Genomic DNA, 20,428 nt, shown 5'->3' with positions numbered 1-20,428 from the left:
ATAATAAAGTATTAAATGAAACCAAAATTTTTAACAATATTTTATTTCACATACTTTTGGGTGCCAATTTTTATGGATTTCTTTTGTTATGGCACCTGCTATTTATCTCAATTAAAGGTGAGATAGTATGAATGAAAGAGATAATAGTATGATAGAATATGATATTTACTCAATGAATATATTGAAAATTATAAACAATTGCTGGGCAATTTCTTAGCCTCATTACTATTTCATTTATCTTTACTTCTTAGATAAAGTAAGATGTCTTACAAACTAATACTTTAATACAATGCATAAATAGTTTTATGCACATTTAATTGATTTAGTGGTTTAGTGTTGGTTTGAATTGATCTATTCCGGGACCAATTCATACATGTCGGGCCCCTTTTTGAGTATGTGACCGCCCATGTTGGCGATTTCGACAAGTTGGCTAATGCCCGTCATGATGCCAGCACGTTTAGCGATTTCCTTTAGCTCATCATAGTCAAAGATTCTGCGACACTGAGCCTCCGAACGTAAGTGCAGCATATGAATGAAATTTCGAAGCTGAGAATTGCGACTACCGCCAGCACTTGATGCCATCATTGCTTGACCACGACCCTGGGCCATGCCCCCGTGCTCCGTAATAAGGCTAGTTTGGGCAATGCTTTCGCTTACCAGAGCGATAATGTCGCGTACGTGAAGATTGGTAACCGTATTGGATAGATCTAAACGTGCACGTGCCTGTGATAGATGAATTAGGCCTAAAAGTTGTCTGCAAAGAAGACAAAAAAGAAAGAGAGAGATTAAGAATCAAGTTTGTTGTCTAAGTCTTTCGTTTGTGTATGATAAGAAGGTGTTTTTGTTTTTTCTTTTTCTCTCCATTTTGAGCATCAATAATTATAGTTAGCTAATTAAGGTATCCGCTATGACCCTTGCCTAAAGACAAATATATACATATATGTATTTGTTTATTTTTTGCTACGCACATTCTCATGGCTCTGAGATAATTTTATATTCATACAAAGGTACACACATATATATAGACAATATGGCCAAAACGTGTTCTGTAATACGCCAGAACTTCTGCTATTTGCCCAACTTCAATGTGAGGTAATCATAATAATTTCTATAGAGCTGGAATCCATAAATCAGCTGCATGTGGGCGATAGCGTAGGGCTCCGGCAGTATCAAACATGTTCCAACGCATTTTATTTATTTTGATTTTTTTGTTGTTTTTCATTTGTTGGTTTTCCTGTTTTGTTTTTGTTTTTGTGAAAACCAACGCACTCGAAAGTTTTGAAACATCTCAGTGCAAGTTGATCACATCACATCATAATTACAACGACGGAGACATCGAACCTGAAACAGTCCCATTAGCTATCCACTTGGCATGGCATGGCACGCATCTTCGCGAGACTCTATCTCAAATGATATTCATTCTCGGCCTGAACGTTGGCGCGCACAGATCATTCGAATAGCGATCGGAAGCTAGCAAAGAGTGCAGTGTGGAGTGCATTTCCTAATCAACGAAAATTTGGCATTGGAAGCGCAGCCCCCGTCTTTTTGTTTTTTGTCTTTTGTATTTTCATTCGTGATGCGTTGATGAAATATATTATCTTTCCCTCTCTTTCTTTGTGTGTGTTCATTGCATTTTCTGTGCACTGCCCACAGCTACTCGGCGATTATTAGTGCGTGTGTCGAAAGTGCAAAGACTTATTCCCGAAAACATATTAAATTCGAGTGAAATATTACAGAAATCAACGATTTGGCAATATGCTGTGGCATCAGATCTTATTAGCCCTTGGCTCGTTTTTAACTGCAGTGCAATGCTTTCAATTGAATCGTAAGTCCATTAAGGCAAATTGCATGAAAATTTTGTATGTTTACTAAATGATGTTCTATTAATTACGAAGAGTCACATAGCTAATCTCTTTCTTTAGGGTAGGGTAGGGTCTTTTGATGTTGATATTTTTAAAATATTCTAAATACTTATCGGTACTTGGACGAATGATGAATCGTAGAATTCGAAATTGAATAAAGAAACCAACAAAAAATTAAACAAATATTGTGGATAATTACAGCATATAATATGTAGATATATATGTAGGTACTTATTTACTTGTAGAAAACTTTTTGCGTAGTTATCATGTAATGAAAGTGTGTTTGTTTGTAAATAGTTAATGATTTCTATCATCACATAATCAATTATCAACTCAATTTCGTTGATTGTGACAGTTCAATTGATTAGATATTTTGAGCTAGTCAATAATTTTCCATTTGCGTGTTCTGTGATCAAAAATTCCCCCTTTCAATATTTAAATATAAACACAAAAAAAAAACCAACTCGAATAAGTCTCGTTCACTTGAGACGGGTTACAGATGATGTAGCATTATTTGCTTATGTACTGAAGAAGAAAAAAAAAATACAAATAAACATCAGTAAAGAGGAAGACGATTAAGATGGAAAGATTTTTGGTTTTGACCACATACTCATCCTATTGGTAGGTATTTGTATTTAGCGCTTTTTAATAAGCAATTATTTCATACCGAATGCATTTGAAATCAATTCGAGAATCTTCAACTGGACATGTGAAACCAGTTTAAGATTCCTTTCGCTCGAATGAAGATGGCAATGAACTTATACTAGAGAAAAAAGGATGTAATTGCCAGGCAAAACGAGTTTCTTCTTTAGCTGATTAGCTGATTCATCTGGTTTTTTATGTCGTATTTACATATGTAATTTATATATGTACATATATGTACATTGATGGGCTTTTCTTATTCTACCTTTTATTTCCGCTCTGACCGCAGTGACGCAATTCTATGAGATGCCTCAGTTATATGACTTGGATGACTATGATCGCTGTATGCAGGAATTCGATCAGGAAACATCCACCTACTGCTTTGTAAGGGCCGAAGTGCAGCCAAACGAAACAGTAGTCGCTTGGCAAGCTATTGCAGAGATCTCCCGCTTCGATCGTCATCACTTCGATCATCGGCAATTGTATTTTGGACTTTGTCTAAGAGAATGCGAAGCATCATTGGCCCAACTGGATGCAAACGAATTGAAAGCCCTACAAGCGGGCCTATTGACGGACAACCAAAAGGTAGGAAAATGATTAACTTGCTGCAAGGTGAGACACCAACACCTTTAGCCACCAAATACACGATTTGATTCAATAAATGAAAACTGATTGCTGCCAGATTTCCAAATACAATGGGCCATAATAAAAAAAAACGTGGTATAAAGACAAAAGCGTCAACAAATAGTGATAACAAGTGGAAGAGTTTATTCAACTCAAATTACTGACTTGCCCAGAGCTAAGCAAATCAGAGGCGCCGTAAGCAAAAGCCATTAGCCTCGCAAAATGTGAAGAGTGTTTTGGATTTTTGTTAAAGAGATTAGTTAACCCTCCTTCAAATAGTTGAAGCCAACGCCCTGTGGTTTACTAATCCGAGAGTTTGCTGAGTAAATAAAATGCATCGCATGGATAGGAAAATCCGCTGATTAACAGATTGCTGATGGGCTGCTGTTGATTGTTGGCTGACGGCGGTTGATGGTGTGGCCGATCCCATTGATGCAGTCGCCATTAAAATGCATTTACGATTGCAGATTACACAAAATTCAGATTTTGATTTTATGGAAAGCGAACTACAAACAAACAAACTACAACAAAAAACATAAAATCACACGCATTCTCCCCAAGGCCAAGGGCGTCGCTATGGAGCTAGGGCTTGGCTAATAAATTTTATTGATCCTCAACTTGATTGCAGGTTAATGTCTATCTGGATCTATTCGCCATGGAGGCCGATAATCGCGAGCGACACCAAAGGCTGACCAATATCTGCCTCAATTGGCGTCTTCAGCAACGAGGCTATGGCTTGCAGGCGAAAAGTGTTGTGGAATATTGCGATGAGGCTGGCAAATCTGTCGAGGATGGTGGGTGCATGCACTTGACTGTATACGATAGCAATATTCTTTTGATTTTCCAACAGATGCCTGGAATTTCACCTTCTACACAATCATTTGTGCTCTGCTCATCCTTGCCTGTCTGGGCAGTCTCGTTGATCTGCATCTGAAGTATAGACGTCACGATAAGATGCTCAAGGAGCGAGATCACTACAAGACACCACCGAAAAGCCGTGCCCAACAATTGCTACTCACATTCTCGGTGGCCCGCAATTGGTATCGTCTCAATCAGGAGCCAAGTGGTAAAATTGGTCGTGAGTTGCGTTTCCTCGACTGCTTCAAATTCTTTGCCATGTTCATGGTTATTTTTGCCCACACCAATTGGGTGATCTATGAGAGCGCCATCAGTAATCCTCAAGATCCAGAGCGCCTGCTGCACACGGCGGCTGGCACACTGCTAGTCTCTGGCTCTCTCATCACAGTCACCTTTTTTGTTATTAGTGGATTACTATTGACCATCAATTGGCTGGCTGTTGTCCGTTCTATGCAGTCCAAGTCCAAGGAAGTCTGGAGTTTTGGCCAATATTTCCTGCTCTTTGTCAAATTCAATGTCTTTCGCTATATTCGACTGACAGTGCCTTATGCCTTTGTTCTGCTTGTAAGTGGCGTTTATTTCGACAATGCTGGCGGCCCACTCTGGAGGCATATCTATGAGCGGGAACAGTTGTCTTGTCGTCGCAATTGGTGGGTCAATCTCCTGTATATCAATAATTTTGTGCACACGGATGAGCGTGTAAGTAGAAGCAACGCATGAGGGGGATCAAAGAAATGAACAATATAATTTGCTTCCTCTTGCAGTGCCTACTCCAGGGTTGGTACTTGGCCGCCGATACACACTCTTTTGTCCTTAGTTTGGTAGTGCTAATGCTGGGCCATCGCTTTGCCCAATGGAGCAAGCATTTGTATTCAGGTGTATTGGCAGTTTTTATGATTCTTCCAGCTGTTATCACTTATGTTGCAGATTATTATCCAATTTTTATACCATCGCCACAGTAAGTAGAAATGTAAGGGAAAAAAATGTGTTGGAAATTGTAGCGTTTCTTGTTTCTTCGTCTAGGACACAAAAGGATTCGTTCATAGGCGATAGACAGTTTACCGAGTTCTACACGTCATCACATATGAATTTCGGGGCATATTTCTGTGGTGTCTTGGCTGCTTTGGTCTACGATGAATTGTCTTCGAGGCAATATAAGCTACGCGAGTTGCGTAGCTTTCAGATCTTTTGGTTCTCCCTCATTCCAGCGACCACCGTTGAAGGTTATCGTGGTGCCACATTCTCACAACGATCCCGGATGGTTGAAGACATTTACGAATTACTTTCAATCGGACTCGCGACAGATTCTCAATTTGTTGGTCACCAAAATGCAGGAATACAAGGACATGACATTCATATGGTCGGAGATTAGTTTTCTGCAATTATGGTGGGATCAGGCCCATCCGACCAAGCAGCGAGCGTTGAAGCGTTTGATTAACTCCGGACGAATCGAAATCACTACGGGCGGTTGGGTGATGACGGATGAGGCCAATGTACACATCTATCCAATGTTGGATCAACTAATCGAAGGACATCAATGGCTAAAGAATAACTTGAATGTTACACCAAAAGTGGGCTGGTCGATTGATCCATTCGGGCATGGCAGTACAGTGCATTCAGAGGATACACTATGCGGGGAAACAGTGGTTTGCCCGGCAGGAGAGCGGTGATTTTATCTGGACACCATACTGGCGTACTCAAAAGGGTCACATGCTGACCCATAATATGCCCTTCGATATCTACTCCATCAAGGGCTCATGTGGTCCGCATCCGTTTATATGTCTGAATTTTGATTTTCGTAAAATTCCCGGCGAATACACGGAATATTCGGTGAAAGCTCAGTTCATCACCGACGAAAATATCGAAGAGAAGGCTCAGCTTTTGCTAGAGCAATATGCTCGCACTGCTTCCCTCTTTCCACATAACGTGGCTCTGATTCCCGTGGGTGATGACTTCCGCTACAACAAAGAACGCGAGGTGGATCAGCAATATACGAACTACAAGAAGTTAATCGATCACATTATGAACAACAAGCGATTATACAATGTGGACATTAAATTTGGTACACCAAGTGACTATTTTAAGGCCATACGGGAGCGCATGAAGGAGAGATCTCTTAGTTTTCCCTCGTTCAAGGGAGATTTCTTTGTCTACTCGGATATTTTCTCCGAGGGAAGACCAGCTTATTGGTCGGGTTACTTCACCACACGTCCATTTTATAAGCTTCTAAGCTCGGAATTGGAACACAATCTTCGCGCCGCTGAAATTCTATTCACCTTGGCCTATAATACAGCCCGCCAGGGTAGACATGAGAATTCCATCAAGATATACGAGAAGAATTACGAGCACATTATCGTGGCTCGACGTAATTTGGGTCTCTTTCAGCATCACGATGCCATCACGGGCACGTCGAAGGCCTCCGTAATGCGTGACTATGCCATGCGACTGTTTGAGAGTATTCAGAGTATGGTAAAGATGCAGCAATCCTGCTTGGAATTGCTTCTACAGAAAGATCCGCCTCATCAGCATGGTTTTTTGCTTAGCGAATTTGAGCGCGATAATTTCAATTGGATGCCTCGCAAGATGTCCATTCAGATGGTAACTGCAGGTGATGAATCAACTAATCCTGCCGGAAACGGAGCTGGAGAGCCAGTTGGCACCTTTGTCATCTACAATTCTCTGGCCCAAAAGCGTATGGAAATTATCACACTTCGAGTTCCGCAGCCAAATGTGAAAATTCTCAACGATTTGGGCGAGGAAATGAAGCACATACAAATCAATCCAGTATGGAATATCACCGAGGAAGGCTATAATATGGGCTTTGGAGGTACTACAGGAACAGCTGGAAGTATCCGAATCTCGACGCGACGCTACGAGGTGATGTTTGTGACCGAACTGGAGCCTCTATCCCTAACCACTTTCCGTGTCCATCCTGATGAGGTTAACTATAAGCGAAGCATTGCAACAGTTTACTGTGATGACTGCACGGAGACGAATACAGGTTCAGGATCGACTTCTACTCCTGAACGTCCTGTCACGGCAAATGTCACTGCCTTGCCAGATTTTGAAACGCGAGCCAAACCAGGTGGTGAGTAAATCAATCACTTTTTTTTTCCTTATTTTTTTATTTTATAAAAATTCTCAACATCAATTATTAGGTTTTAGAAACATGTCTTCATAGCGTATGGTAGAGAACCTGTCATTCAATAGTTTTAACACAACTTCATTAGTTTTTTGGGCCGTAAATGGTTCAGCATCTTTGAATAGTTCTGCCCAGTTCTCATTGATCCAATCAGCCATCAGATTAATAAGATCTGTGTTCTCGGAATCAATATTTTTCAAATCAATTATCCATCTTAAAGAATACAAATTTATAAGCAATAATAATTGGTTAATCAAATTCGATCATGCTGGAACTTACCGATCCCATTTAGTGTTTATAATCACTTTATAAACCTTCACATATCCTCGATTATCACGCACAAATGACATTTTTGCTTTTACTCGAATGTTTTGCGTATCCAATGTGGAAAATCCAGAAAGCATAATGGGTATATTTAAAATATTAACTTTTAATTTAAATTTGCTTGTTGTTATCGTGCTAGGAATCATAATATTTATCTCACTATCGCCAGCACTTGGATCCTCTCCAAAGCCTCGTACTTTGGTAACAGTTGAATTTTCAAGTCCTTTAATTATGGTATAAAACATATCACCTTCATACCATATAGGTCTGCTATGATCATCCTGTATAAATCTGACAGTCGATATATTTACTAAACTCAGAGATGGCCATTTCAATGCCGGAATTCCTGTTTTACCATAATGTTTGATAACATAATTCATGCTCTTGGCTAAGCATTTTGTATCACCATAGTGACATTTCTCGATATCAGTAGCTGTATATAGTAGTATATATATTATATATTTATTAAGGTAATAACAATTATGGAAATTCTATTGAATTGACTTACGTAATTGATTGGCAAAGGCCAACAATGTGTGAGAGACGAGAATTAGATAAACGCAAGTGTACACCATGATCTCTAATTGTTGACTGTCCACTCTGAATTCGATTTCAAATGAATTGTGCAATAGAAAAACAAAAATAAAAAAAAATCGTGATCTAAAAACTAGTTTTAGCATCGATCTGCCTTGCATTTTATTTACTTTCTACTTAATAATCCTACTTAATGACATTCTAACTCTGAGTCAACTTAACCTTTTTATAACAATTCCTCATATATTTCAGGTGACATACAACTGGAGAATCCGCATATGCGGCTTCTATTCGATGAGAAAAGCGGTTTCCTCAAGACCATCACGAGAAAGAATCAAAAGAAACAATTGCTCAAGCCATTGCAATGCAATATTAAATTTGCCGCCTATCGCAGTGCCCAATTTCATTCCGGTGCATATCTATTCAAGACGGATCCCGAACAGAGCGAGGCCGAGAAAGATGTCCTTGAACAGTATACAGATGTGAGAATAATCATCACCTCTGGACCCATTGCCAGCGATGTCACAGTGATCTATGGTCCATTCCTGGCCCATACGGTGCGCATTTTCAATACCCGCACCCATCTAGATACAGGAATTTATATTGAGAACGACATTGACTTTGAACCGCCACCCAAGAATCGTGAGACAGAGTTGTTTATGCGTCTAGTTACGAACATCGACAATATTGCTGCAACGCCACAGCAACGAGATGTATTGAAAGAGGCTGCCGAAGCTGGCACAATGCCGGAGCTACCTGTTTTCTATAGTGATCAGAATGGCTTCCAATATCATGAGTAAGTCGTTGTGTACATTTTCTGACTCACTTTAGCTAAATGACGCTTGTTTTTTGTTTTCGCAGACGCATTAAAGTACCCGCCATTGGAATTGAGGGCAACTATTTCCCCATAACATCTGGAGCCTTTATGCAGGATTCTCATCTGCGTCTTACCCTGCTGACCACCCATGCTCAGGGTGCAGCCAGTTATGAGCCTGGCCAACTGGAGGTCATGTTAGATCGACGCACACTCTACGACGATTATCGTGGCATGGGCGAAGGTGTTGTCGATAGTCATCTGACCCGGCACAAGTTCTGGCTACTGGTGGAGGACATGCCGTCGGGACAGCATGAGGTTAAGCCACCAAACTACAAAATTCCCAGTTTACAAGCTCAGCATTTGGCCAATGGCTTGCGTTACCCGCCGAATATCTACTTCATTAGCAATTACGAACAGCCGCAGGCGGCATTGCACAGCCGGGTGCGCCTTTTGCCACAGGGACAACTGCCCTGCGATGTTCATCTTACCACCCTACGAACTCTGTCCGATCCAGAGTTGCAACTATTTCCGTCCGCTTCGGCTCTGCTGGTCTTGCATCGCCAGGGATTCGACTGTAGTGTGAGTGCCGGACATGAATCGGACCTCTCCACTCTTTGTCCCTTGTCGGCCAAAGGACTGGGCGCCGTCCAATTGGGCCAACTGCGTTTGGAAAGCATTGAAGCTACGAGTTTGACGGGACTACAAGCAGAGCCAGATAAATCCAAGTCTAAGTTACGCCTCAAATCCCTCAGTCAGATCAGTTTGGAGCCCATGGAATTGCGCACTTTTAATCTCACGTTTCGCGGCGAATTGTAAAGCGATTCTATGACAAACGCCCGACAAACCAAACCCCATCGAATTTTGTTCGAATTTTGTTTTAAGTGGAATATTTATTGTATTTATTTTGAGCTTTTTCTTTTAGTTTTGTAAGCGCAAAGTGCAAAGTGAATTTTCTTAGCTTTACTTAGTTGCTCGTTTCCGTTTCTATCTCAATTAGTTACATATATTAAGTACAAACACATATGCTAGCAGACAGCAAACACGACTTAATGCAATAGCCATTCCATCCCATGTTTAGCCAATTTCTCCGCCACACCCACATCCAGACACACCCCAACACACAACAACACACACACTTTGTACAATTATTTCTTCTGACATCCCACGGAAACTAGACGATTATACAAATACCTTATATGATATGCAAATATTTAGAACTAAAGTAATATCCTTAGCTTGTTTTTTGTTCTTTTTTTATTTAAATAGCATGCAAATATTTAGACGCAAATATTTAGCCAGCAAATTAGATCAATTTACCTTTGTTTTTGAATATTTTTTAGACTGATTAGCCTAAAACGTTTTGCAAAAATTATATTAGAGTTTTCATTTTCGAGCGGTTTTGCTTCCAATTCCATTTAATATACTATGGTAATTGCGAAACAAAATCGTTTATATAAATTTATATTTATTCTCGTTCATAACCAATCTCAAAAAGTATGTAGTATAAGTTTAGGAGAAAAACAAAAAACAGATAGCAAAAATAAAAAAAAGGTTAAGCCAAAAATTTATATATATATATAACTATATTATATGTTTCATAGCAAATACATACTGTAAATAGTTAATCTCAAAACAGCACGGTAAATTATAGCTCTAATATATAAATATAATTCACCTTAGTGTTAAGGCATAAAATTCTAGTGCTCTACCTTTTACATATACATACATATACCGGAATTAATCGAAAATAGTTACTACTTACGATAGAAAGACAAACGCCTCACATTAAAACAAGCTAAATGAATATATATATATACATATATATACATATAACTATAGGTTATGATAACTGATAACAAAAGCGTAAAGAAACATTAAAAAGACATTTCAAAACTGGTTTTATGTAATGATTTTACTTTTATTTATAATAAATTAGTACATTTAATGAATTCAAAATACATAATAAAGTATTAAATGAAACCAAAATGTTTAACAATATTTTATTTCACATACTTTTGGGTGCCAATTTTTTTTTGGATTTCTTTTTTATTACACCTGCAGTTTATCTCAATTAAAGGTGAGATAGTATGAATGAAAGAGATAATAGTATGATAGAATATGAGATTAACTTTATGAATATATTGAAAATTATAAACAATTGCTGGGCAATTTCTTAGCCTCATTACTATTTCATTTATCTTTACTTCTTAGATAAAGTAAGATGTCTTACAAACTAATACTTTAATACAATGCATAAATAGTTTTATGCATATTTAATTGATTTAGTGGTTTAGTGCTGGTTTGAATTAAACTATTCCGGGACCAATTCATACATGTCGGGCCCTTTTTTGAGTATGTGACCGCCCATGTTGGCGATTTCGACAAGTTGGCTAATGCCCGTCATGATGCCAGCACGTTTAGCGATTTCCTTTAGCTCATCATAGTCGAAGATTCTGCGACACTGAGCCTCCGAACGTAAGTGCAGCATATGAATGAAATTTCGAAGCTGAGAATTGCGACTACCGCCAGCACTTGATGCCATCATTGCTTGACCACGACCCTGGGCCATGCCCCCGTGTTCCGTAATAAGGCTAGTTTGGGCAATGCTTTCGCTTACCAGAGCGATAATGTCGCGTACGTGAAGATTGGTAACCGTATTGGATAGATCTAAACGTGCACGTGCCTGTGATAGATGAATTAGGCCTAAAAGTTGTCTGCAAAGAAGACAAAAAAGAAAGAGAGAAATTAAGAATCAAGTTTGTTGTCTAAGTCTTTCGTTTGTGTATGATAAGAAGGTGTTTTTGTTTTTTCTTTTTCTCTCCATTTTGAGCATTAATAATTATAGTTAGCTAATTAAGGTATCCGCTATGACCCTTGCCTAAAGACAAATATATACATATATGTATTTGTTTATTTTTTGCTACGCACATTCTCATGGCTCTGAGATAATTTTATATTCATAAAAAGGTTCATACATATATAGACATTATGGCCAAAACGTGTTCTGTAATACGCCAGAACTTCTGCTATTTGACCCAACTTCAATGTGAGGTAATCATAATAATTTCTATAGAGCTGGAATCCATAAATCAGCTGCATGTGGGCGATAGCGTAGGGCTCCGGCAGTATCAAACATGTTCCAACGCATTTTATTTATTTTGATTTTTTTTGTTGTTTTTCATTTGTTAGTTTTCCTGTTTTGTTTTTGTTTTTGTGAAAACCAACGCACTCGAAAGTTTTGAAACATCTCAGTGCAAGTTGATCACATCACATCATAATTACAACGACACCGACATCGAACCTGAAACAGTCCCATTAGCTATCCACTTGGCATGGCATGGCACGCATCTTCGCGAGACTCTATCTCAAATGATATTCATTCTCGGCCTGAACGTTGGCGCGCACAGATCATTCGAATAGCGATCGGAAGCTAGCAAAGAGTGCAGTGTGGAGTGCATTTCCTAATCAACGAAAATTTGGCATTGGAAGCGCAGCCCCCGTCTTTTTGTTTTTTGTCTTTTGTATTTTCATTCGTGATGCGTTGATGAAATATATTATCTTTCCCTCTCCTTCTCTCTGAGTTTGTGTGTGTGTGTTCATTGCATTTTCTGTGCACTGCCCACAGCTACTCGGCGATTATTAGTGCGTGTGTCGAAAGTGCAAAGACTTATTCCCGAAAACATATTAAATTCGAGTGAAATATTACAGAAATCAACGATTTGGCAATATGATGTGGCATCAGATCTTATTAGCCCTAGGCTCGTTTTTAACTGCAGTGCAATGCTTTCAATTGAACCGTAAGTCCATTAAGGCAAATTGCATGAAAATTTTGTATGTTCACTAAATGATGTTCTATTAATTACGAAGAGTCACATAACTAATCTCTTTATTTAGGGTAGGGTAAGGTAGATAAGGGTCTTTTGATGTTGTTATTTTTAAAATATTCTAAATACTTATCGCTACTTGGATGAATGATGAATCGTAGAATTCGAAATTGAATAAAGAAACCAACAAAAAATTAAACAAATATTGTGGATAATTACAGCATATAATATGTAGATATATATGTAGGTACTTATTTATTTGTAGAAAAGTTTTTGCGTAGTTATCATGTAATGAGTGTGTGTTTGTTTGTAAATAGTTAATGATTTCTATCATCACATAATCAATTATCAGCTCAATTTCGTTGATTGTGACAGTTCAATTGATTAGATATTTTGAGCTAGTCAATAATTTTCCATTTGCGTGTTCTGTGATCAAAAATTCCCCCTTTCAATATTTAAATATAAACACAAAAAAAAACCAACTCGAATAAGTCTCGTTCACTTGAGACGGGTTACAGATGATGTAGCATTATTTGCTTATGTACTGAAGAAGAAAAAAAAAATACAAATAAACATCAGTAAAGAAGAAGACGATTACGATGGAAAGATTTTTTGTGTTGACCACATACTCATCCTATTGGTAGGTATTTGTATTTAGCGCTTTTTAATAAGCAATTATTTCATACCGAATGCATTTGAAATCAATTCAAGAATCTTCAACTGGACATGTGAAACCAGTTTAAGATTCCTTTCGCTCGAATGAAGATGGCAATGAACTTATTCTAGAGAAAAAAGGATGTAATTGGCAGGCAAAACGAGTTTCTTCTTTAGCTGATTAGCTGATTCATCTGGTTTTTTATGTCGTATTTACATATGTAATTTATATATGTATACATTGATGGGCTTTTCTTATTCTACCTTTTATTTCCGCTCTGACCGCAGTGACGCAATTCTATGAGATGCCTCAGCTATATGACTTGGATGACTATGATCGCTGTATGCAGGAATTCGATCAGGAAACATCCACCTACTGCTTTGTAAGGGCCGAAGTGCAGCCAAATGAAACTGTAGCCGCTTGGCAAGCCATTGCAGAGATCTCCCGCTTCGATCGCCATCACTTCGATCATCGGCAATTGTATTTTGGACTTTGTCTAAGGGAATGCGAAGCATCATTGGCCCAACTGGATGCAAACGAATTGAAAGCCCTACAAGCGGGCCTATTGACAGACAATCAAAAGGTAGGAAAATGATTAACTTGCTGCAAGGTGAGACACCAACACCTTTAGCCACCAAATACACGATTTGATTCAATAAAGTAAAACTGATTGCTGCCAGATTTCTAAATACAATGGGCCATAATAAAAAAAAACGTGGTATAAAGACAAAAGCGTCAACAAATAGTGATAACAAGTGGAAGAGTTTATTCAACTCAAACTACTGACTCGCCCAGAGCTAAACAAATCAGAGGCGCCGTAAGCAAAAGCCATTAGCCTCGCAAAATGTGAAGAGTGTTTTGGATTTTTGTTAAAGAGATTAGTTAAACCCCCTTCAAATAGTTGCAACCAACGCCCAGTGGTTTACTAATCCGAGAGTTTGCTGAGTAAATAAAATGCATCGCATGGATAGGAAAATCCGCTGATTAACAGATTTCTGATGGGCTGCTGTTGATTGTGGGCTGACGGCGGTTGATAGTGTGGCCGATCCCATTGATGCAGTCGCCATTAAAATGCATTTACGATTGCAGATTACACAAAATTCCGATTTTGATTTTATGGAAAGCGAACTACAAACAAAAAAAAAAACCTAAAATCACACGCATTCTCCCCAAGGCCAAGGGCGTCGCTATGGAGCTAGGGCTTGGCTAATAAATTTTATTGATCCTCAACTTGATTGCAGGTTAATGTCTATCTGGATCTATTCGCCATGGAAGCCGATAATCGCGAGCGACACCAAAGGCTGACCAATATCTGCCTCAATTGGCGTCTTCAGCAACGTGGCTATGGCTTGCAGGCCAAAAGTGTTGTGGAATATTGCGATGAGGCTGGCAAATCTGTCGAGGATGGTGGGTGTATGCACTTGACTGTATACGATAGCATTATTCTTTTGATTTTCCAACAGATGCCTGGAATTTCACCTTCTACACAATCATTTGTGCTCTGCTCATCCTTGCCTGCCTGGGCAGTCTCGTGGATCTGCATCTGAAGTATAGACGTCACGATAAGATGCTCAAGGAGCGAGATCACTACAAGACACCACCGAAAAGCCGTGCCCAACAATTGCTACTCACATTCTCGGTGGCCCGCAATTGGTATCGTCTCAATCAGGAGCCAAGTGGTAAAATTGGTCGTGAGTTGCGTTTCCTTGACTGCTTCAAATTCTTTGCCATGTTCATGGTTATTTTTGCCCACACCAATTGGGTGATCTATGAGAGCGCCATCAGTAATCCTCAAGATCCAGAGCGCCTGCTACACACGGCGGCTGGCACACTGCTAGTCTCTGGCTCTCTCATCACAGTCACCTTTTTTGTTATTAGTGGATTACTATTGACCATCAATTGGCTGGCTGTTGTCCGTTCTATGCAGTCCAAGTCCAAGAAAGTCTGGAGTTTTGGCCAATATTTCCTGCTCTTTGTCAAATTCAATGTCTTTCGCTATATTCGACTGACAGTGCCTTATGCCTTTGTTCTGCTTGTAAGTGGCGTTTATTTCGACAATGCTGGCGGCCCACTCTGGAGGCACATCTATGAGCGGGAACAGTTGTCTTGTCGTCGCAATTGGTGGGTCAATCTCCTGTATATCAATAATTTTGTGCACACGGATGAGCGTGTAAGTAGAAGCAACGCAAGAGGGGGATCTTTAGAAATTAATAATATAATTTACTTCCTCTTGCAGTGCCTACTCCAGGGTTGGTACTTGGCCGCCGATACACACTCTTTTGTCCTTAGTTTGGTAGTGCTAATGCTTGGCCATCGCTTTGCCCAATGGAGCAAGCATTTGTATTCAGGTGTATTGGCAGTTTTTATGATTCTTCCAGCTGTTATCACTTATGTTGCAGATTATTATCCAATTTTTATACCATCGCCACAGTAAGTTGAAATGTAAGGGATAAAAATGTGTTGGAATTGTAGCGTTTCTTGTTTCTTCGTCTAGGACACAAAAGGATTCGTTTATAGGCGATAGACAGTTTACCGAGTTCTACACGTCATCGCATATGAATTTCGGGGCATATTTCTGTGGTGTCTTGGCTGCTTTGGTCTACGATGAATTGTCTTCGAGGCAATATAAGCTACGCGAGTTGCGTAGCTTTCAGATCTTTTGGTTCTCCCTCATTCCAGTGGGCATTTTGTGGCTATTCTCGGCTCATCCCATATTCCAGCATTATTATGTTGCGCCATCGGCCATTTGGGGTGCCATCTATGCAGGCGTTCAACGAAATCTGTGGGCCTTTGGTTTGGGCATCTTTATTATAGGCATGGCCAGCAAGGTCGGCTGTAAGTATAACCCATTTTCACTTGTGTGACCCATTAATATCTTGACATGCTCTTTTTTTAGGGATCTTCCGTAAGTTTGCCTGCTTGCCCATTTTCCGTATACTGGGACGTCTGACTTATGGAGCGTTCATAATACATTTACTGGTGGCGCGCATTGTGCTGGCCACTGTGAGGGATCCCATCTATTTTGGAACTGGCATGATGGTTGGTTAATTTACGATTTCTATTAACAGTTTTCTAATGATTTTTATAAATTATCCCTTGCAGTTTGCCTTTATTTTTTTCACTGTGACAGTTTCGTATTTGTGCTCTTTGGTTCTGGCTATATTTCTGGAGCTTCCCGTCTCGTCATGTCTTAAGCTAATGCGTTAGGCAACTAAATCTAACACTAACTTACATTATTAGTCATAGGTAATTTAAATAAATCTTCTAATCTATATTTACCCTGTTCCAATCTGGCTTTGGCCATGCTCCGTCTCACTGAGCTCCCGCAGCTTGAAGAAGAATTCGCTAATCGACTTGATGGCCTGATCATTTAGCAAGGGATGAACAGATTGCCGGGTATAGGCTATGAATTTCTTCATTAGTATGGGCGGCAGCAGGTCCAGTTCGTCGTCTTCCTCAGTCAATTGGAGTAGTCGATTTAAATCATAGTCCAATTGTATAACGGATAAGTCTGCACTATCCATCGACGACTGATTCTGATAGAAAGTCGACTCACCCATGGAATCATTGGGTCTGGGCTTAAGGGCATAGCGAGCAGATATTTTTTTTCGATTCTTGAATCCTGCGTGCAGTGCACGCACATGGGCAGCCAACGATTGATCTCTTTCTGGCGAAGGATTATCAAGCAAGATATATACCAAATGAAACTCTTTCAGTAAGCCAGCAGTGAGTCGTATGTTCTGTAAAAGATATCTTCCAGGATCGTATTGACCACGCTGCGGATTCGCGCTAGCAATGACAGAAGGTTGGGTCACTAAGGTAGCGAAAAGTCCGGGTAATGGTATATTGAATTCGCCCGATTGCATTGACTGCAGGAGTACCAATTGCTTGGAGGCAATTTTATCCACATCATCGAGAACACAATGACCGTACTTGTTGGCCACGCAGAGGGCGCCTGACTCCATCACTCGCTTGTTCCGTCCACCAAACGAAACGCCCAACTTTTGAGCAGATTGAGCTCCTCTTTTTCCATTTATGTGAGCAACTCTGTCGGACAGCTGGACACAGTTATGCACAATCTTAGACTTGCCGACACCAGGATCACCAATAAGCAGGACATTGGCCGATTTGTTGTTGAACTCTGACATCGCAGAGCCAGAAGCACCGAAAAGGGAGAGCAGACAGGCAGCCTTTGGTATCTCGTGTCCATGAACCTCTGGAGCAAGGGACTGCACTAACAATTTGAAGCTATTAGGTTCGGCATTTATTGCGGCAATGGCTCCCAAATCACGTTCACTGAATTCCCGCTTCACCTTGCAAGCATCCTGTATGCCAACCGCCTTGATATACGACTGCATATCCCCTGAAGGTGCTCCTGACGATGTGCTAGGGAGTTCGCTTAATTCCCTTAGCTTTAGTACTCCACAGATGACGATTTCTTGGCCCACAATAACGGAATCGACCAAATCCTGACGCAACTCTACATCCGATTCTGTTGGAGTATTGTGCTCAATGTCGCAAATTTGTAAGAGACTCGACTCCTCTATCCGTATTATTTGTCTGACCAGCAATCGCGTGTGCGGAGAACTCCGTAGAGCAAGGAAATCGTCCTTGGCCCCACAGAGAGCTTTTTTGCAGTGATATGGACGCGGAGCAAAGGTGCCGCGCTGACGCATTGCCTGTTCGCTTTGGCAGCGGGTGCATCTGAAGGATTGCCAAGACAGACCATAGGTCGGCTCACCCACACTGCGCACAATGCCACGCACTGAGACCAGTGTGTCCACTCGACTATTGTCGATGCTATTGATAAGCTCCACCGGAACGAAATTCACTGGACGCGCATAGATCTTACGTGTGGGCATGGGTTCCTCAATGATTTGAAGAACTATGTCCAGTTCGGAACTTTCCTGTGACTCGTTGCTCTCCTTGGTATCTAACTCGTGATTCACTACCACCGTATGCATAGCCAGCCCCAAAGTGCCCAAAGTGCGCATCGGATGCATACGCAAGTCATCAATTAGGGTGGGCCAATCTTTCTTCAGCTGCTCATCGCCGACAATGGTTGAGGCACTTAAGGAAAAGAAACCGCGTTTTCCTGCATCCGCATAATTATATTTAATTGGGTTACGCTGATAGTGAGCTTCCACGGCCATTAGGCGATTGGCCAGATCACTGTTTGGTACGTATGAGTCCTTCAGAAAGTAGAGCCTCCAGCCTGGATGAGTTGATGGACTGTCTACAAGAAAGCTTTGCACTTGCAGACCAAAACCATCCTCGGGAGCCACATAGTTCTCGGGACGCAGAAAGCTACAGTCAAGAGAACTGGCTTTGACATTCCAGCCTCTGGGTTTGGGGCGAGCAGGACCTGGAGCTGGAGAAGATCCCCCATCAATATTTGAAACCGACCTACCACGATTAGAATTTGAATGGGATTGACCGCGAGCCGGAATAACACGCCCATTTCGGCGGAAATAGAAATACGGACGATAAGCGCCACCACCGCGAGCCCGACCACGTATAAAACGACCGCGCGCTTGACCACGACCGGTTGTGGGAGTAGGATTCATAATTCCATTAAGCTTGGCGCTCCTCCCGGTGCTTTTCAGACAAATTTCTATGTAAATAACTTTGTTAATCGATTGCTTATCGATTGTTAGATGATTTAAATCATTTATTTAAAAATCAACATTTTTGTTTTTACGCCTTTAGCTTCAAGGACTCCAGATTTGCTTCTAGCATCTCCAGGTGCTTGGGCAAAAAATGTTCGAAGACTTTCTTGATCTTAGCCTTGACCAGAGTAAATGTCTCAAACACAATTTTCCCCTCCTCATCGGTCTGCGGCTTAACGGTCTTAAGCTCTTGAATAAATTCGATGCAGCCATCGAGATGGCGTATTTGCTCCATCTGCAAATTATTCAACTGCTCCTGGAGTGATGTTAACGATTCAATGTGTTTATCCACACGAGACGGTAAGCTAATTATAGCCGCCATTTGCTCTGACTGATTCGCAAGATCGACGTCTTTCAGATCAATGGTGGTGGTTGTGTCCACCGATTTCTTGGCCTTCTCCTCCAACTGATTAAATATTATTAGTATTATTATTAACGATATTTCGTAATACCCATTCTCACCTTCTTCTTTTTGGAACCTTTCATTTTATTTTTCTTCCCCATTTTTTTCTAGAATCTTAATCGTAGTTTCTAATTGAACAAATCGAAGTTTCTAACTGAACAAATGAATTGTATATTTCTTAATAAGCAGCAGAGAAGTCAGAGCCTGCTTTGCATTTGGAAAACATTTACAGTTTTTTCTTATTCGATTTCAGAAATGTGTTCTAATCTGTCCGGTATTTGATAAGATCTTCCAGGTCCTTCAAATTATTAAGTTTTGACAACTGTTGAACCAAATCCTGCATCAATAAATTATTATAATTAAAATTATTGGTATCCTTGATTAGGCCATAAGCTTCTGCATTAATCAGACGGTGGCGCAGAAGGGGTATGTAAGGACCTTTAAAATGTGGCAAACCTGGAGAAGAATTATCAATTATTGGGACAAGCTCAAGCCCGGCCATTATGCTTACCATTGGCCAACTGCGGAGGCACTTTGGCAATACGCCAAGTATTACCAATTTTCATGACATCCAAAAGTTGACTGTCGGCACTGGTGGTATACCTGTAGTCACAAACATCGGACTGGGTCCAGATATGGTTATGGATCGCCATAGGTTTAAGAAGATACTTTATGTTTTTATACTCACAGCGTAATGTTCGTTCTCGCTTTCTTCTGTCGACGGCGAATCTTGTGTATCAGAATGGGGCACAAACTCCGAAGCATTGACGCGAAGTGCCTGTCTAGATGTTACCAACGAAGATGCACGTCTTTTATGTGCAGTCAATGAATTCGTGCGCTTCTTGGCGCAGCCAGCCAATTTGTGTATATTGGAATTGTAATGCATTTTCTCGCAATCAAAGCTATAGCTCATGTCCTTAAGCTGAGGTTTGTTTTGCAGCCGCAGAAGAGCCGAAGCCCACTTGTTCCGACTTGTCCGTGCGCGCTCACTTCAATTTTTTTTAACTGCAAGCTAAGAAATGTATTTATCGAATGTATGTATATCGAGTGAACTATCGGCTGAATCGCAGGTGT

General features: G+C 40.4%; 7 protein-coding genes across 9 annotated transcripts in view; 3 read left to right on the top strand and 4 right to left on the bottom strand.

Annotated features, from left to right (window-relative positions):
- Nucleotides 1-10,037, top strand: part of LOC6650735 (alpha-mannosidase 2) — a 31,128-nt gene extending 21,091 nt beyond the window's left edge. The window contains exons 3-5 of the mRNA XM_047012609.1: nucleotides 5,633-7,074; nucleotides 8,239-8,782; nucleotides 8,848-10,037. Of these exons, the coding sequence (XP_046868565.1) occupies nucleotides 5,633-7,074; nucleotides 8,239-8,782; nucleotides 8,848-9,619 (2,758 nt within the window). The 3' untranslated portion in view covers nucleotides 9,620-10,037. The remainder of the gene's footprint in view (nucleotides 1-5,632; nucleotides 7,075-8,238; nucleotides 8,783-8,847) is intronic.
- LOC6650734 (DNA replication licensing factor REC) lies at nucleotides 182-976 on the bottom strand. The gene is made up of 2 exons (XM_002074089.3): nucleotides 969-976; nucleotides 182-754 (listed from the first exon to the last, which is right to left on the bottom strand). Exons 1-2 carry the CDS (start codon nucleotides 974-976, stop codon nucleotides 352-354), a joined length of 411 nt encoding a protein of 136 aa, XP_002074125.1. The 3' UTR covers nucleotides 182-351.
- On the top strand, nucleotides 1,419-5,574 carry LOC6650733 (nose resistant to fluoxetine protein 6). Its single transcript, XM_047009319.1, has 8 exons — nucleotides 1,419-1,825; nucleotides 2,794-3,089; nucleotides 3,757-3,922; nucleotides 3,979-4,685; nucleotides 4,751-4,944; nucleotides 5,010-5,247; nucleotides 5,321-5,496; nucleotides 5,559-5,574. The coding sequence occupies exons 1-8, from the start codon at nucleotides 1,756-1,758 to the stop codon at nucleotides 5,572-5,574; spliced, it is 1,863 nt and encodes a 620-aa protein (XP_046865275.1). The 5' UTR covers nucleotides 1,419-1,755.
- LOC26530170 lies at nucleotides 7,098-8,042 on the bottom strand. The gene is made up of 3 exons (XM_023179960.2): nucleotides 7,961-8,042; nucleotides 7,408-7,885; nucleotides 7,098-7,341 (listed from the first exon to the last, which is right to left on the bottom strand). Exons 1-3 carry the CDS (start codon nucleotides 8,025-8,027, stop codon nucleotides 7,134-7,136), a joined length of 753 nt encoding a protein of 250 aa, XP_023035728.1. The 5' UTR covers nucleotides 8,028-8,042; the 3' UTR covers nucleotides 7,098-7,133.
- A 779-nt stretch (nucleotides 10,038-10,816) lies between the features above and the next one.
- Nucleotides 10,817-18,916, bottom strand: LOC6651027 (DNA replication licensing factor REC). The gene is made up of 2 exons (XM_002074086.3): nucleotides 16,562-18,916; nucleotides 10,817-11,517 (listed from the first exon to the last, which is right to left on the bottom strand). The coding sequence occupies exons 1-2, from the start codon at nucleotides 18,847-18,849 to the stop codon at nucleotides 11,115-11,117; spliced, it is 2,691 nt and encodes an 896-aa protein (XP_002074122.1). The 5' UTR covers nucleotides 18,850-18,916; the 3' UTR covers nucleotides 10,817-11,114.
- LOC6651028 (nose resistant to fluoxetine protein 6) lies at nucleotides 12,191-16,556 on the top strand. Its single transcript, XM_002074087.4, has 8 exons — nucleotides 12,191-12,600; nucleotides 13,570-13,865; nucleotides 14,524-14,689; nucleotides 14,746-15,452; nucleotides 15,519-15,712; nucleotides 15,777-16,117; nucleotides 16,179-16,321; nucleotides 16,385-16,556. Exons 1-8 carry the CDS (start codon nucleotides 12,531-12,533, stop codon nucleotides 16,487-16,489), a joined length of 2,022 nt encoding a protein of 673 aa, XP_002074123.3. The 5' UTR covers nucleotides 12,191-12,530; the 3' UTR covers nucleotides 16,490-16,556.
- On the bottom strand, nucleotides 18,906-20,388 carry LOC111519465. 3 transcript variants are annotated; one of them, XM_047012595.1, is made up of 4 exons: nucleotides 20,043-20,384; nucleotides 19,866-19,977; nucleotides 19,414-19,810; nucleotides 18,906-19,357 (listed from the first exon to the last, which is right to left on the bottom strand). In XM_047012595.1, the coding sequence occupies exons 3-4, from the start codon at nucleotides 19,453-19,455 to the stop codon at nucleotides 18,980-18,982; spliced, it is 420 nt and encodes a 139-aa protein (XP_046868551.1). In that variant the 5' UTR covers nucleotides 19,456-19,810; nucleotides 19,866-19,977; nucleotides 20,043-20,384; the 3' UTR covers nucleotides 18,906-18,979. The 3 variants fall into 3 exon arrangements, with proteins under 3 accessions (XP_046868551.1, XP_046868550.1, XP_023036281.1); XM_047012594.1 differs by lacking the exon at nucleotides 18,906-19,357 and having other exon boundaries at nucleotides 19,502-19,792; nucleotides 20,043-20,388; XM_023180513.2 differs by lacking the exon at nucleotides 18,906-19,357 and having other exon boundaries at nucleotides 19,502-19,810; nucleotides 20,043-20,386.
- Between the last annotated feature and the right edge of the window lie 40 nt (nucleotides 20,389-20,428).

This window comes from Drosophila willistoni, chromosome 3R (genome assembly GCF_018902025.1).
Source record: "Drosophila willistoni isolate 14030-0811.24 chromosome 3R, UCI_dwil_1.1, whole genome shotgun sequence".
Taxonomy (NCBI): domain Eukaryota; kingdom Metazoa; phylum Arthropoda; class Insecta; order Diptera; family Drosophilidae; genus Drosophila; species Drosophila willistoni.
The sequence above is the reverse complement of the archived record's forward strand: the minus strand, read 5'-3'. Positions and strand labels throughout refer to the sequence as shown.

What these genes read in the sequence shown, in the direction of transcription:
- LOC6650733 (XM_047009319.1), top strand. Translation starts at nt 1,756, where the DNA reads ATGCTGTGGCATCAGATCTTATTAGCCCTTGGCTCGTTTTTAACTGCA. An exon ending in TTGTGCACACGGATGAGCGT is followed by an intron (nt 4,686 to 4,750) that starts GTAAGTAGAAGC and finishes TTCCTCTTGCAG; the next exon opens with TGCCTACTCCAGGGTTGGTA. An exon ending in TCTCACAACGATCCCGGATG is followed by an intron (nt 5,248 to 5,320) that starts GTTGAAGACATT and finishes ACCAAAATGCAG; the next exon opens with GAATACAAGGACATGACATT.
- LOC26530170 (XM_023179960.2), bottom strand. Translation starts at nt 8,027, where the DNA reads ATGGTGTACACTTGCGTTTATCTAATTCTCGTCTCTCACACATTGTTG. An exon ending in GGCCTTTGCCAATCAATTAC is followed by an intron (nt 7,886 to 7,960) that starts GTAAGTCAATTC and finishes TACTATATACAG; the next exon opens with CTACTGATATCGAGAAATGT. An exon ending in ATAAACACTAAATGGGATCG is followed by an intron (nt 7,342 to 7,407) that starts GTAAGTTCCAGC and finishes GTATTCTTTAAG; the next exon opens with ATGGATAATTGATTTGAAAA.
- LOC6651028 (XM_002074087.4), top strand. Translation starts at nt 12,531, where the DNA reads ATGATGTGGCATCAGATCTTATTAGCCCTAGGCTCGTTTTTAACTGCA. An exon ending in TGGCAAATCTGTCGAGGATG is followed by an intron (nt 14,690 to 14,745) that starts GTGGGTGTATGC and finishes ATTTTCCAACAG; the next exon opens with ATGCCTGGAATTTCACCTTC. An exon ending in TTGTGCACACGGATGAGCGT is followed by an intron (nt 15,453 to 15,518) that starts GTAAGTAGAAGC and finishes TTCCTCTTGCAG; the next exon opens with TGCCTACTCCAGGGTTGGTA.
- LOC6651027 (XM_002074086.3), bottom strand. Translation starts at nt 18,849, where the DNA reads ATGAATCCTACTCCCACAACCGGTCGTGGTCAAGCGCGCGGTCGTTTT. An exon ending in CAAAGCCAGATTGGAACAGG is followed by an intron (nt 11,518 to 16,561) that starts GTAAATATAGAT and finishes TCTTCTTTGCAG; the next exon opens with ACAACTTTTAGGCCTAATTC.
- LOC111519465 (XM_023180513.2), bottom strand. Translation starts at nt 20,267, where the DNA reads ATGAGCTATAGCTTTGATTGCGAGAAAATGCATTACAATTCCAATATA. An exon ending in GCGAGAACGAACATTACGCT is followed by an intron (nt 19,978 to 20,042) that starts GTGAGTATAAAA and finishes ATCTGGACCCAG; the next exon opens with TCCGATGTTTGTGACTACAG. An exon ending in GCCTCCGCAGTTGGCCAATG is followed by an intron (nt 19,811 to 19,865) that starts GTAAGCATAATG and finishes ATTCTTCTCCAG; the next exon opens with GTTTGCCACATTTTAAAGGT.